The 15,489-nt window shown below is 39.9% G+C and overlaps 1 protein-coding gene across 1 annotated transcript in view; it reads right to left on the reverse strand.

The window, feature by feature from the left end:
• The window catches only part of Dpp4 (dipeptidyl peptidase 4), an 87,294-nt gene that overhangs the window by 46,775 nt on the left and 25,030 nt on the right, over positions 1–15,489 (reverse strand). The window contains exons 3-8 of the mRNA XM_037204421.1: positions 9,056–9,151; positions 8,397–8,488; positions 7,086–7,166; positions 1,745–1,797; positions 1,565–1,637; positions 749–869 (exon numbers count right to left, since the gene is read on the reverse strand). Coding sequence (XP_037060316.1) covers positions 749–869; positions 1,565–1,637; positions 1,745–1,797; positions 7,086–7,166; positions 8,397–8,488; positions 9,056–9,151 — 516 coding nt within the window. The remainder of the gene's footprint in view (positions 1–748; positions 870–1,564; positions 1,638–1,744; positions 1,798–7,085; positions 7,167–8,396; positions 8,489–9,055; positions 9,152–15,489) is intronic.

Raw genomic sequence — 15,489 nt, forward strand, 5'->3', positions numbered from 1 at the left:
CCTTGGAAACTTCTGGGCTAGGTAGGCCTCCTTGGAGAGACACCTGATGTTAATCTGGATGCTGTTATGCCCTGGTAAAGCCAGAAGAGCAACACAGAATGGCTCTTTGTGGTAGGAAGCCAAGACAAGCAGGGTATTGTGAGACAATTGGGACAGAGGCAGCACTGGGAACAACGGTTAGGGGTTCTGTGTCACTGTGAGGTCTAACAGAAATCCCACAGTATGTTTAAGTACACAACTTATTTTGAATCCTACTGAATCCCCCTATTTTTAAGTATAGCAATGCTGAAGTAGTCTTAAAAGTTGTAGATGTCTAGTGGAAGCCCATGAACTGTGGTCTGGGGCCCCTGTGGAGCCCCCATTGGACTGGACTAGGTCCTCTGGATATGGAAGATGTTTGTTTGGCTCAAACTGTTTGGGGAGCACCCAGGCAGGGGGATCGGGATCTGTCCCTGGTACATGGGCAGGTTTCTGGGAATCCAGTGCCTGTGGTGTGACACCTTGCACAGCCTTGGTGCAGTGGAAGGAGCTTGGACCTGCCTAGGCTCAGTGTGTTGGGCTCTGCTGACTCCCCATAGGAGACCTCGATTTGGGGGATGTGGGGATATGGGGTGGCTTGGGAAAGAGGGCTGGGGGTTGGGAGGAGGGGGGATCTGTGGATGGTATGTGGAGTGAGTAGAAAATTTCTTAATAAAGAAAAATGAAAAAAAAAAGTTGTAGACATTCTAATTAAAGATTTAGTCTCTACCTTCATAAACCCAGTCAGCTATCCCATTACATATTGCACCGTCTTCTCCTGTCCATGTGATCCTCTGACTAGGTGAATTTGGTTCAATTTTAACGTAAATATCATTCTTCCAAACATATGCCTAAAAAAGATGAAAAACATTGATATCTGTAATCATGTTACAGTATGTTTTATCTTGGGATCTTAAAATACTATGCAAATAAGAGAATAACCACAGAAAGTCTATTTAGTGGGATCCTCATTCTTAAGTTACAGGTATACAGTCCATAACCTTGAAAAAACTGCAAAAAGTTACCAATATGTTGAGACAAGGAGGCTTACAGCTGTCACTATGTTGATGGTGAAGTGTGTGTGAAGACCTAATACAGCCCACACAGGATGATTTATGTTTGTGTTTCTTCCTTGGGACATTAGCAGAGGTAATGTAGCTGCAATCTTGGAGAGGGAAGTACAGTGAGGGAAAATCATCCCATCTTGTTATTTAAATTCTTGTGGGCTCTAATATTCTTCTAGCACTATAGAATAGGAAATATATCTACAGTGAATTTGAAGAGAGACTCAAAAATCTTCAAGCACAGCACAAGGAGAGCTAAAGAGTTTAATAAACATTTTTTCCTAGTGAATAAGCAACTCTATAATACATGTCTAGAAGTTTTAATAATTCTAAAATAAAATATTGTTTGGGGTAATGGCCCTATATTTCTAATATAATGAATGAACAGGCTTTCAAAATGTCTCCTTTATAGTAGGGTGAGTGGCATCTGCCTATGAAAGATATAGTCAACCTTTTTCTGGCAGCAGGAGACATGTACTAACCAATTTATGACCTTCTGGTGACCATGTGATCCACTGTGTATTATTTGGAATCTTCTCCTCTGTGATCAGCTTTCTGGAGAGAAGATAAGAGGATATATTACCCAAAGAGTAACTCCCTGTGAGATAGCCTTTAAAATTACATCTGAAAAGCCCAGTAGTCTTGACGGGGGAACCACTGACCTTGTGTTCAGGTCATAAACACTGTACGAAGCTGTGTAGGAGTGCCTCCATTGCTGCAAAAGAAAACCGATGTCTCAGACTCCTGTGAGTCTGACAGGTTAGCTGTTTACTCAAGATAACAGGTATGGTAACAGATTACCAAATAAATTTCAAATTTCATCACATGTTACCATGCCTTAAATTCTTAGAACTTTGAAATTGAAAATATCCTTGAAACCATCCAGTAAAAAGTCATGAAGGGTTTATTCACTTTGGCATCACTCCTCCAAGGACCTTTCCACAGGATCCCTGTAGGCCAAAGCGTCAGTTTTGATATTGAGTGATACTATTTTGAGCACAGTACGGTAAGGGTGCCTGTTTAGAAAAACTCAAATTTTCATATTTTACCCACATAGCTACCAAAATATTTAGAAGATTTTTGACTCTGTCATTGGTGGTGACAAGGAGGCATACTAAATGCTTTGTGCAATGATAATGAGAATATCTAGTGTTGCAATTTTTAAAGCTATCTGAAAATATATTTTAAAATTAATATGTGTGTGTGTCTTCAATTTTAAGCAACCAAGCAGTTGAAAATGAGCAGCAAACTAAATACAAGGTAGCTAAAGGAAAGGAAACAATACAGTAAAGACCAGTATGAAATAGAAAGCATATAGTGGCGAAAAATCAACATGGTCAAATGTTGGGTCTATCAGGCAGTTAAAATTTTGATTTCTGTTAGTTAACCTAACAAAAAAAATAAGAAATTACTATCAGAAATGAAAAATGAGACATCACAATAGACCCCACAATCATTAAAGGATTAAGAGACCACTGTGAACATCTTTTCAATAAATCATAAAAAGTAGAAACAAGGAAATTTTCCTTGCATAGTCCTTCATTTAATAGACATGTGGAATCAATGAGTGAAAGTAAAGAAAATCTCATATCCAAATGACTTTGCAGAAAATCTCTTACTATTTAAAACCTATATACAAATGTTTACAGAAGCTTTATTCAGACTTGTCCAAACTTGGAAGCAGCTAAGACATCCTTCAATAAGGGGTGAGTGAATTAACGGTCTGTAATAGAGAACATAATAGAATACCATTCAGTGATTAAAAAAAAAAAGAAAAGAAAAAGCTATCAAGCAATCAGAAAGGTTACATACTGAACTAATGGGGTGACTTCCTGGAAAAGGTGAAACATGAGACAGTAGTGCTTGGTGGTGAGGAAAGGAGATAGACAAAGTACATGGGACTTCTCACAATGAGACTTCTCATCTCCATGACTCTTCAGTGTTGGATACATATTGTCACCATTCACAAAGGACCCCAATGTAAAACTGTAGATGAGTTAATAACCAAGTGTCAGTGTTGGCACCTGCATTTCCACAAATGTATTGTCTTCAATATAGGATGTTTATAGAGAAGACTGGGAAAAGGAACATGAGAAGGGTAGAGGGACCTTCTGCTTACTTTCAACAAACCTAAAGCTGCTCCAAAATGTATTATCTATCAATTTTAAGATGTAGTAGAGCTATGACTTGGAAGAAGGAACTCTATGATCTCATATTCCATTTCTATAGAGCAAGTAGTAACTGGAAAGGATCCCTGTATATTTTCATGACATTATATGAATAGAAAATACAGAGAGAAACATGCTAGGCTTTGGGAAACTAAGTAAAAACAGGTAGGAGATATATGATATGTATGAGCACACCCTTGCATTTGTGAAAAGCTGCATTGGTGTGTGTATGTGGATAAAATTAAAGATACTTTTGAAATTCCTTATGTGTACATTTGTACACTCCAATAGTTGCATCTTATTATCACTAGATAACTGAAGTGTATTATAAACCATGTATACTGTTCCAGAAACTACAATAAAATTCAAGCTCTGTCAATAAGGAGGAAATTGGCTGCATGGTAGTAGCGCTGAGATGCAGCCAGGGCTCCTAGCCTCACCTGCTTATCATTTCTCACCCTCCTACACCCTCATGTCAACAAGTATTTATTAAATTCCCATTTCTTATTAAGTCATACATTCCTTTCCTGAATCCTGGATTATTTCAACACACCCGATGCTTGTTTCTTGGCAACCTCAAACATAATATTTCCCTAAGCCAAAAGGTGTGGTAAAGTCTAGAAATACTAAGAAAGACTGAGATCATCTCAGAATCATGACAAAATCCCCATGAGGTATAAAACGAAATAGGTTTATCAATCTACTTAGCCTGTAAACACTGGGGTGCTCACCTATCAAACACTGCTCCACTAAAGGGCTCCTAACTGAGCAGGGGACATGAGGACAGGCACTACAATAAAGAAATGACAATAAGGTGTACCAAGAACTGTAATGGAGGCAGGCCAGAAAAGTGTGCAATCCTAGTGTGGCTCTGGATCCACAGAAACCTGTGGGAAAGAGGATTCTCAAGCTGAGTTCTTAGTGATGATTGCCATGGAGAATGAGAGAAAGACTGCTATAAAACAGAAGCTAAAACACAAAGACAAGAAAGGCCATGTGTAAGACCCTAAGCTGTGGTGGTGTCTCCCACCCTGGAATCAAAAGTCTCCATTCTATAAGGTCAGACAAGCTGCTTTCTAAACTTGTTTTATTTTTGAGGAAAATCGGACAACAAAAACAACAGCAGGTGCATGAGGATTCATATGAAGTGCTTCCAAGGCTGGCGAGCATGGTCAGCATGTGATAGTTAACACCGCTCCATCTCCAGAGTGTGTGGCAATGAGCAGAGATACTAGGAGAGCATCCACACAGATGGCAGGACACCTAGTCACTCACTCATACATCAGTCACTCATTTGTCTTTATTCACAACTTAGAAATAGTGACTGAAGATATGATGGATCTAAAAAAAAAACCACTGAGCCATGTATGGCCTAAAGATGCAATAGCATTAGCCTTTTCTTCTTTTTCTGAAGATGTTTATCAAGACATTGATTGTTCTCAAATTCTATTGGATACTCTCAGAATTTAAAAAAAGGAAAGAAGAAAGGGAAGACATACTCCCTTGTTTGTAGCTACCTAAGAATTCAGTGGTTTGCAATGAAGCATGCATTCACCTAATATTTATTTCTTGAGCACCTATTATGCAGTCCAGTCCTAGAAGCTGAAAATACAGTAGAGACTAAAAAAAATGGAGAAACTGGCAAGAACCATGGTAGGCAATAAAAAAGCAAAGACATAGCAAAATGGCATAAGTGCTAGGAAGAAAACGAAAGAGGGTAATGTGATAGAGTGATTTGAGGGGTGTGGGATAGCCAGAATGATGGGAAGCCATGTTAAAGTGGTCCAAGGCAGCCTGGAAAGGAACAAATAAAGACAGAAAACTGGAAGATGCTAGAAAGGAAAGCTCCAGCAGGAAGCAATAGCAAGTGCTTTCACTCTTGGATGGGCATGTGAGTGATGCTTGAGGGAAAAAGAAGAGCCTTGTGACTCTGAAGTGAAGCAGGGGAGAGGAATTGCTGGTCAAATATGAGCGTGGGACAGGATGCTTCAGGTGGCAGACTCGGGTCCACGCACCAAGGCTCTGCGTGCTATGCATGTTGCTGTCTCATTTTGCATAAAGGATGTCATTGGAGTACATTAGCACGGATACAGCTTAACCTACATTATAATGTAAAGGAAACACATTGACTACTGTTTGAGTGGATAGAAGGATCTAGATAACACAAGGAGATGAAAACACCAGTGATGAAAACATGCATCACTAATGCTGATGTCTGTGGCCAGCCAGGGAGCTACATCTAACAAACAGTGCATCACACAACACTTGTCACTGCAGACTAAACAGTACCCTGAGCTGGTTTCTTCATCCTGATTCTGCTTTACCTTCATGCATTAGCTTTTAACATTCATAACTGTCACCCACCAGTTTGCAGCTTGGGCTGCTTGTTGGAATAATCTACACCATTAGAAAATTCTGATAGCAAGTTAATCCCAGAAACTCGAGTGGCAAGATTAAAGCTGGGTACCAGGACTTTTAAATTTTCCAGAAGTAAATTTGTTTAGGGGATTTATTTTTTATAGTATTTTTATTTTATAATTAACTTAATTTCACATATCAGCCACAGATTCCCCTGTCCTCCCTCCTCCTACCCCCCAGCCCTCCCCCTCCCAATCCCCCCCCACTCCCACCTCCTCCAAGGCAAGATCTCCCCTGGGGAGTCAACTCAGCCTGGCAGACTCAGCCAAGGCAGGTCCAGTCCCTTCCTCCCTACACCAAGGCTGAGCAAAGTGTCCCAGCATAGGCCCCAGGCTCCAAAAAGCCAGCTCATGCACCAAGGACAGGTCCTGGCTCCACTAAGAAGCACTGGGTTAGGCACACAGGCACATTAACTGAGAACAGCCATGTAAAAGGGACACAGGCCATGTGATGTGCATAGAGTTGATGGGTTTAGCAGAACACGGAGTCTTCCTATGCAGGAAATAGAGCCCACATGGTGGATCCAAGGTAAACACTATGACTGCGCGGCACCATCCTGAGATGGCAAATAGAGAAGGGAGTGCTGGCTTGGCTGGAGTCCAGCAGGGTTGGTCTGTGAGATAAGGCCACTCAACATTATTTATCCCGGGAGGAGGGGAGAATCAAGAGGAGGAATCACTGCCTTTCTATTTCATTTTCAACATAGAGTGTCTCTAGAAGTTTTCAGTCCTTCCAACCCTACTTTAAAACTCTATAGTTGATAGCTGTTATTAACTGAAAAAAAAAAAAAAAAAGTTCAGCTAAAGTAACTGGTGACCCTGGAGAGGATGCAAGACTTGATGATAACCTTTGCAAATGCCTGGGAACTCTACGTTCCGTAGGTGACTGGGAGAGGCTGAATATTCTCAGTAGGACCTTTGTGACTAGAGCTGAGGCGTCATTCAAGACTGTCCTGAATAAGGTTGGGATGTCATCTGGGGCCTTGTCTGACTTTCCTCTGGAAGATGGGGGTGTTAACCTCTTTAAAACAAGTACTTACTGAAGGTCATACTATACACACACTCAGAAGAGAGGGTCATGGGACTAGATCACTCTGTGTACAAGTCAGACGCATAAAGTTACTTTAAAATCATGTCAAAATTCCTATGATAAATTTGATTAAGCTATGTCGTTAGAATCCTTAATGTGTTCATTGTGCCTTGAAATCATTAGTACTTGAAATCATTAAAATATATCCCTTTGAAGATACTCAGTAGATTTGTCATTTATAAAAGAGAACATATATTTGATGCAGACTGAACTGGTTTTTCTGTCAGCACTGTTACCAGATATCATCCTTAAATATGCATATACTTGAAGCCAGTTAGAAAAAAATGTATTCACTTTAAGATGTCACATAAAAAAGAGTTTTCTTTACCTTCACATAGTTGTATTCTAAGAGAACAAACCGTCCATCGGGTGACACCGAATAATCACTTATAGACTCTCCAAAGGCTTCCTATTGGTCAAGCGGAAGAAAGAAAACACTGAACGTTTTGAATACCCACACTGGTCATTCACTGGGTAGAGGGAGCCCTACACATGTGGATTGTGCCTTGAGAATGTCCAGTCACGAAGAGATAGCACAGTCGCACACACAAGTGACAGTGATGTTAGATGGGCAATGATGACAGTTAGAAAGCCAGAGAGGGAAGGATTAGCTGAAGGGACGTGGTTCAGGGGCACAGAGAGAACTCTCTCAACAGGAAGGGCAGCATGGACAGAGAGACAGCATGGGGAAGAACAGGCATGTTTAGAGTGTGTTTGAGGGTGATGTGCAACCGTAATACAGCATGACTGTGCCAACTCGGTGGAAATGGAAGGACATTAAGTCACAAAAACATAGGTCATAAACTACAAACTAAGGGGTTTTTTTTTTGTTGTTGTTGTTGTTGTTGTTGTTTTTTTTGGTATGTGAAGGCGATAGTACCATCTATTTTGTTTATTTTTTCACAAGATACCCTGGTGATATGTGGATGAGATCAGAAGGAAAAGAGGGGGTGTTGTATCAGTCTGGCCTCCTGAATAGCAACAGCGACCACAGTGGGGATGGAAATCTGTGAGATAGGTGGCATGCAGCAGAGGGAATCAATAGCATTGCATAGCTAAGTATAGGGTAATGATGGGAAAGGTAAAGATTATAAAGTTCCCAGCGTAAGTGACGTAGAGAACTGAGTGATTATTTCCAAGACTGGGAGGGAATTGCGCAAGAAGAACATGACGGCTTGAGACTCGAGGACACCGAAGGAGACAAACCAGTTTAGCTTAGGATGTGAAATTTAATACGCACAGGAGCAGTGTAGGGCTAACAGGTTCTTGGAAAGTGAAGTTTGGATCTTGAGAGGTTAGTGTTAATATGTGTCTTAGAACCAAGCCATGGAAGATAAAAACCAGTGCCGTGGAAGTGCATGGCATTCACCCGAGGGGAGCGCCCAGAGTGAGGAAAGGGGCCCTGAGTGACAACAAAGCTGGAGGAACACTTACATTCAAACACACAGGCAGAGGAGGAATCATCAAAGGAGACTAAAAAGTAGCCAAGGCGGGGAACATTTCAAGAAGGAGAGAAAGATCCACTGGGCCATGTGCTGCAGAGTCCGACAGGGTGAGAAATGAGTCCTCATGATTTGAAAAGAAATGAAAACAGTCCCCAGAATTCCATACATGAACTAAAATGTGGGACCAGACATACAAAGGTGCTGTTCTCCAAGAAAATGGAGCTGTTTCCGTGTTCAGCATTGAATAGCAAGAGATTGTTTTCTTGTTTGTAGAGGTATTCGTAATCTGAAGAGAGAGAGCAGCCAGGTCAGTATTACAAGTTGCTGTCAAACACTTCCATCATCTACATTTTTAAAAATTAAGCTCACACAGGGCACATAAATACTCTATGCTGGGCAAGCAGAAACAAAGGACATTGTACTAACACCAATTTATATGTCCGTCATTCATGTCAAGCATTCAATTCATATTTAACTCTTTACAGTAGATAGTAAAAACAAAAACAAAAAAACTTCAGTTTCTTCCCTTTGTAATTTTTTTTTGATTTGTTTTGTTTTGTTTTGTTTTTCTGAGACAGAGTTTCTCTGTGTAGCCCTGGCTGTCCTGAAACTCACTCTGTAGACCACGCTGGCCTCGAACTCACGGAGATACACCTGCTACTGCCTCCTGAGTGCTGGGCTTAAAGGCGTATGCCTCCACTGTCCATTTCCCCCTTTCACTTCTAAACAAGAAAAAATACTCTGCATAGAGTTTTAAAAGTGAGGATTGTATCTTCTCACTGCCCAAAGCACTCAGCAACCCAAGCTCACTAGAATGAATACAAATGTAACATTTCCATCTCATGGGCCTTACCTGACACCCATCGCAAGGTGTAGGACTTGACTCTAAAAGTATTCTTTAAATAATCAGCTAGTGAATAAGTTCTGCGGCTATCAGCTGCTGCATCATCTGTTGGTAGGAAAATAAAAAGAGGAAACATTCAGTAAGATAGAGTAGCTACATTTGGGATAAAATAATATACCTGATCACAAAATGTTAAAATAAGCTCACAAAATACAAAATATATCTTGGAAGATTTCAGATTAGGTAAGTGGAGTAAGAATTCCTTTAAGTATAAAGTGAGTATGCTCGCTATTATTTATATAAGCGAGTTTCATTGAGAGTATCTAGACCAGCAATATCAACGAGTGCATTTCTGAACAGCCATAGTTGAAGACAAAGATAATTTAATTATAATGGAATATTGTATTTAGCACAACATGTAAAAATATTATCATTTCAGCGTTAATCAGTATTTAAATGTTATTAATCAGACTTTCCATAATCTTTTTTGTTGTATTAATTCTTTAAAATCTTGTACGTAGATTTGACTTTCATTTTAACTGCGTTCATTAACTGTGTTCATTTCAAGTCAGTAGGTACATGAGGCCAGTGGCTACTGTAAGGGATGGCACAGGGCTGGATCACCCTTTGCTGTGGTTTTCAGGACATTTCTAAGTTCCGTTGTTCTTCAGAGCCCTTTGGTATGTGTTGGTCACCTCCCTGAGAGATCTTGGTTTCTATCACTACTCTTCCTGAAACTTGGTGGGATCCATGGGCTTCTACACTCTGCTAGTAAGGACCCAAATACAAAGTCTGAAATGATTTTTTTTTAATTCTTTTTACAGCGTGTGTGTGTGTGTGTGTGTGTGTGTGTGTGTGTATGTTTGCTTGAGAGAAAGTACACATATCCCATGGATTATGAGTGAAAGTGAGAGTATGCCTTGTGGGAACTGGTCTCCTCCTTCCTCTTCTTACTCCATACTGGATCTGTGATCTAACTCAGGTCTTCAGGCATGGTAGCAAGCACCTTTACCCACTGAACCATGTTGCCAGTCCCCGGCATAATTTTTTATTATCTCTTTTACTTCCTTCCACTTGCGTGTAAATGACCTTGTTGATTCTTCCTAAGAAATGTGCTTCTTGGGTCTCATGGCTTCAAGTTCTCAATTGTTATCCCCACTCTGTGCCATCACCAGAATGCCTTTCAGCCTGGCGATCTTCTCCTCGAAAGCTCCCTGTGTATCTCTGTTGCCTCCTGGAACATCTGAAGGTCTTTACTTGGCACTAGCCGCCTTCCACTCTCTGACACAGCACTCTCTCCAGCTCATGTCCACTGCCTGCAGATGCTGTCTCATCTAGTCATGTGACCTGCCACTGAACACAGTACCTACCCTCTCTGGCCTCATTGGTTCCTGGGCTTTCAAGGCATGCCGTAAATGTCATGTTTAAAGCTGAACTCTCAAAAATTCCCTATTCTTAGCATTTGGAGCAGACAGGAGTCCCTACATTGAACACCATGACACAATTGTTCCTTATGGGGCAATGAACCTCTCTCTGATTAGATTCAAGGTCCATTACACAGGAGGGAATTCATGTCTGATACTGTAAACCTGGTAAAAAACACATAGGTCAGACTGTCACAGACTCCACTGGGTAACATATTATTGTTGTTTAGTTAAACTGGCATGACAGGAAACTGCCTCCTAAACATCTATTTTTATAACCATAGATCAATGCCGCTCTTAGCCTTATTGAGGGAAATTTCTCTGTAAAATGAACTGTGGCACTGAGAAACATTTTTCTATGCTCACTGTGCAGTTTTCTCAGTCAGGCCACATGCTTTTTTTTAAAGCATTATTTATTTGGGGGGGGGAGGTTGAGGTCAGAAATGTTTGTTGTTTTCTTGGGCTTGCTCCAACACATACATGTTTTATTACTTGATGTAAGATTTCATAACACAAATGTTATACACAAGCTGAAGTGGCCAGTTTCCCTGATCCCAGGCTGATAATGAAGAACGGATGCTTTTCTCTGCTTCCTCAACTTTTTCATGTACACAGTCACCTCTACTCACAGCATCAGGCATGTAACAGGCATTCCAGTAAGAGGTGCACTCATAGCCGATGGGAAAATCATTCTCTTATAGAAACTGTTCTTTCAAACGAAGTTCTTAACAGTTGTTCTTTTGACCTAACCTGGCAATATCTTGTATCTGCCCATTAAACCTCGTATTTCCATAGATAAAATTGCCACTTCTCCTTGTTAGTTCACCGATGTTGTTTAAACCAAATATGTTAGATAGGTTGAAGAAACGTGAAAAACCTGTATGTGCATCTCCCTATAAGTAGTAAAGGTATTTGTCATTATGAGCAGAAAGACAGCAAATGGGCAAAATCTGCCCTTGACTTTCCTTCAAGCAAGAAGTTAAGCATTGTGCTACTGAAAATACTTTAAAACTCCTGCAGTGGAGAGGAATGTCACAACTGGATTTGTTCACTAATGCCCTCAAGTGTTTGTGTCCACCTGGCTATTCTTTCCTATCTCAAATAGTTAAGAAGCAAGTTTTATTTGATAAATACTACTGAGGATATATATGCTATTACCAAGAGCTACTAGTCTAAAATGGACATAAAACACATCCCCAAATTAATAGAAATTGAAGTATAGTGATTATAGACATCCACAATCCTATTATTTTCTTCTGCATAGAGTTGGTTTGTACCATAGAAAGGGAGGAGATATGTATATGTACACACACATACATGGGTATATAATGAAAGAGACACTACCATAGAACATATATCATTGGCTCTTGGTTTTGTAAGAAGGGAAATAAATGAATACTTGATGATAAGTTACACAGTTCTATTTTATTTTAATAATATTTAATGGAAATTTACTTGCCAAGGTCTTCTCGGGGTTGCCCAGATTTCTAATTTAAAATGCTAATAAGAACCCCCACCCTAGTTGTAGGCCAGCAGGCAAGACTGCTGCAGGCAAGACTGCCCGCCATGACCCCCCCATCAGACCCTGTAATCTACAAGTCCCACTCTGTCCCCTAGCCCCCTTTTCCCAGACCTCAGTGGCTCCCTGAGACACAGCTCCTATTGAATCAAGAGGTGAGTAACTGTTCTCCCAGCTAGTCAGCCCAGTCTCTAGGCCTTGGCTCCAAGGCACAACCCATGCCTCCCCAGCCCCACCCATTGCAACCCAGTTGCAGGCAGGCAAGGCAAGACTTCTGCAGGCATGCCTTCCCACAAACCCTCATTGGACCCTGTAACATACAAGTCCCACTCTGTCCCCCAAACCCACCCATCCCCCCTCAGAGACCCCAGCAGCTCCCTGAGACATAAACACCATTGGCACTGATTGGAGGAAGAGATGGGTAGATGCCAGTGCAAGAATACATTCAACAACACAAAGAGCAATATGGCATAACCAGAACCTAGTGGTTCTACTACAGCAACACCTGAATATCCCAATGTAGAAGAAGCAGAAGAAAATGACCTTAAAATGACTTTATGAAGATGACAGAGGCATTTAAATGGGAAATGAAAAATTCCCTTAAAGAAATCAAGGAAAAGACAAACAAAAAATTGGAAGAAGTCTATCTTGACTTCAAAAAAAGCCAAGAAAACGAAGTAAGTAAAAGCAATCAAATATGTGAAGGAAACAGTTCAAAACCTGAAAATTGAAATAGAAACAATGAAGAAGACACAAACTGAGGGAATGCTGGAAATGTAAAATCTGAGTAAATGAACAGGAACTACAGATGCAAGCATAACCAACAGAATGCAAGAAATGGGAGAGAGAATCTCTGGCATGGAGAATATAATAGAGGAAATAGATTTGTTGGTCAAATATAGCATTAAAGCCAACAAAGTCATAACGCAAAACATCTGGGAAATCTGGGACACCATGAAAAGACCAAACTTAAAAATAATAGGCATAGAAGAAGGAGAATACCAGCTCAAAGGCACAGAAAATATATTCAACAAAATTGTAGAAGAAAACTTTCCCAACCTTAAAGAAGGAAAAGCTTATGAAGATACAAGAAGCTTACAGAACACCAAATAGACTGGACCCCACCCCCCAAAAAAGTCACCTAGCCCCATAATAATCAAACCAATAAACATATAGAATAAAGAAAGAATATTAAGAGCTGCAAAGGGAAAAGGCCAAGTAACTTATAAAGGCAGATCCATCAGAATAACACCCAGCTTCTCAATGGAGACTCTGAAAGTGAGAAGGTACTGGACAGACATTATGCGAACACTAAGAGAACACAGATGCCAGCCCAGACTGCTATACCTAGAAAAACTTATAATCACCATAGATGGAGTAACAAGATATTCCATGACAAAACCAGATTTAAACAATACCTGTTCACAAATCCAGCCCTACAGAAGGCACAAGAAGAAAAAATCCAACCTAAAGAAGTTAGATGCACCCACAAAAACACAAGCAATAGATAATCCCACACCAACACACACACACACACACACACACACACTACCATAAAAAATAACAAGAATTAACAATAACTGGTCAATAAAATCACTGAATGCCAATGGATTCAATTCACCTATTAAAAGAAACAGGCTAACAGAATGGATACGAAAACAGGATCCATCCTTCTGAGGACACACCTCAACTTCAAAGACAGATACTACCTCAGAGTAAAGAGTTGGAAAAAGACTTTCCAATCAAATGGACTTAAGAAGCAAGCTGGTGTAGCTATCCTATCATCTAAAAAAATAGACTTCAAACTAAAACTAATCAAAACAGATCAAAAAGGACGTTACATATTTATTACAGGAAAAGTCCATCAAGATGAAGTCTCAATTCTGAACATTTATGCCCCAAATACAAGGACACCCACATATGTAAAAGAAACATTACTAAAGCTTAAATCACACATCAAACCCCCCACACTAGTAGTGGGAGACTTCAACACCCCACTGTCACCAATGGACAGGTCTGCTAGACAGAAACATAACAGAGAAATAAGGGAACTAACAGATATTATGACTCAGATGTACTTAATAGACATCTACAGAGCATTCCACCCAAACATAAAAGAATATACCTTCTTCTCAGCACCCCATGGAACCTTCTCTAAAATTGACCATATACTCAGTCACAAAGCAAATCTCAACAGATCCAAAAAAATTAGAATAACCCCCTGTATCTTATCAGACCACCATGGCTCAAAGTTAGAATTCAACAACAACACAAATTGCAGAAAGCCTAAAAACTCATGGAAACTGAACAATGCTCAACTGAATCACCACTGGGTAAAGGAAGAAATAAAGAAATTAAAGCCTACCTAGAATTCAAGGAAAATGAATGTACAACATACTCAAACTTGTGGGACACTATGAAAGCAGTACTAAGAGGAAAGTTCACAGCATTAAATGCCTACATAACGAAGTTGGAGAAACCTCACATTAGCAACTTAAGGGCACACCTGAAAGCTCTAGACCAAGAAGAAACAAACTCACCCAGGAGGAGAAGATGCCAGGAAATAATCAAATTGAGGACTGAAATCAATAAAATAGAAACAAGGAGAACAGTACAAAGAATCAATGAAACAAATAGTTGGTTCTTTGAGAAAATCCACACGATAGACAAAGCCTTATCCAAACTAACCAAAATGTAGACAGAGAACATTCAAATGAACAAAATAAGAAATGAAAAGGGACACATAACAACAGACAACAAGGAAATTCAGAGAATTATCAGGTCACACTTCAAAAACCTGTACTCCACAAAATTGGAAAATCTAAAAGAAATGGATAATTCTCTGGATAGGTACCACACACCAAAATTAAATCAAGACAAGATAAACAATTTAAATAGACCTATAACCCCTAAGAAAATAGAAGTCATTAAAAGTCTCCCAACAAAAAACCCAGAATTTCAAAGAAAAGCTAATACCAATACTCCTCAAAATTTTCCACACAATAGAAACAGAAGGGACATTGCCAAACTCTTTTTACGAGGCTACAGTTACACTGATACCCAAACCACACAAAGATGCAACAAATACTCAATAAAATATTGGCAAGTCAAATCCAAGAACACATCAAAAAATTATCCACCATGACCTAGTAGGCTTCATCCTAGAGATGCAGAGATGTTTCAACATATGAAAGACTGTCAATCTAATGTACCATATAAACTGAAAGAAAAAAAACGACGCATGATCAGCTCATTAGAAACCTCGCATTTCATGCTGAGAAAGCCTTTGACGAAATCCAATAACCCCTCACAAAGGTCTTGGAGAGATCAGGAATACAATGAACACGCCTGAACATAGTAAAGGCAATTTACGGCAAGCTGACAGCCAACATTAAATTAAATGAAGAGAAACTCAAAGAGATTCCATTAAAATCAGGAACAAGACAAGGCTGTCTACTCTCCCCATATCTATTCAGTATGGTACTTGAAGTTCTAGCTAG

Source organism: Peromyscus leucopus, chromosome 4 (genome assembly GCF_004664715.2).
Source record: "Peromyscus leucopus breed LL Stock chromosome 4, UCI_PerLeu_2.1, whole genome shotgun sequence".
Lineage (NCBI taxonomy): Eukaryota > Metazoa > Chordata > Mammalia > Rodentia > Cricetidae > Peromyscus > Peromyscus leucopus.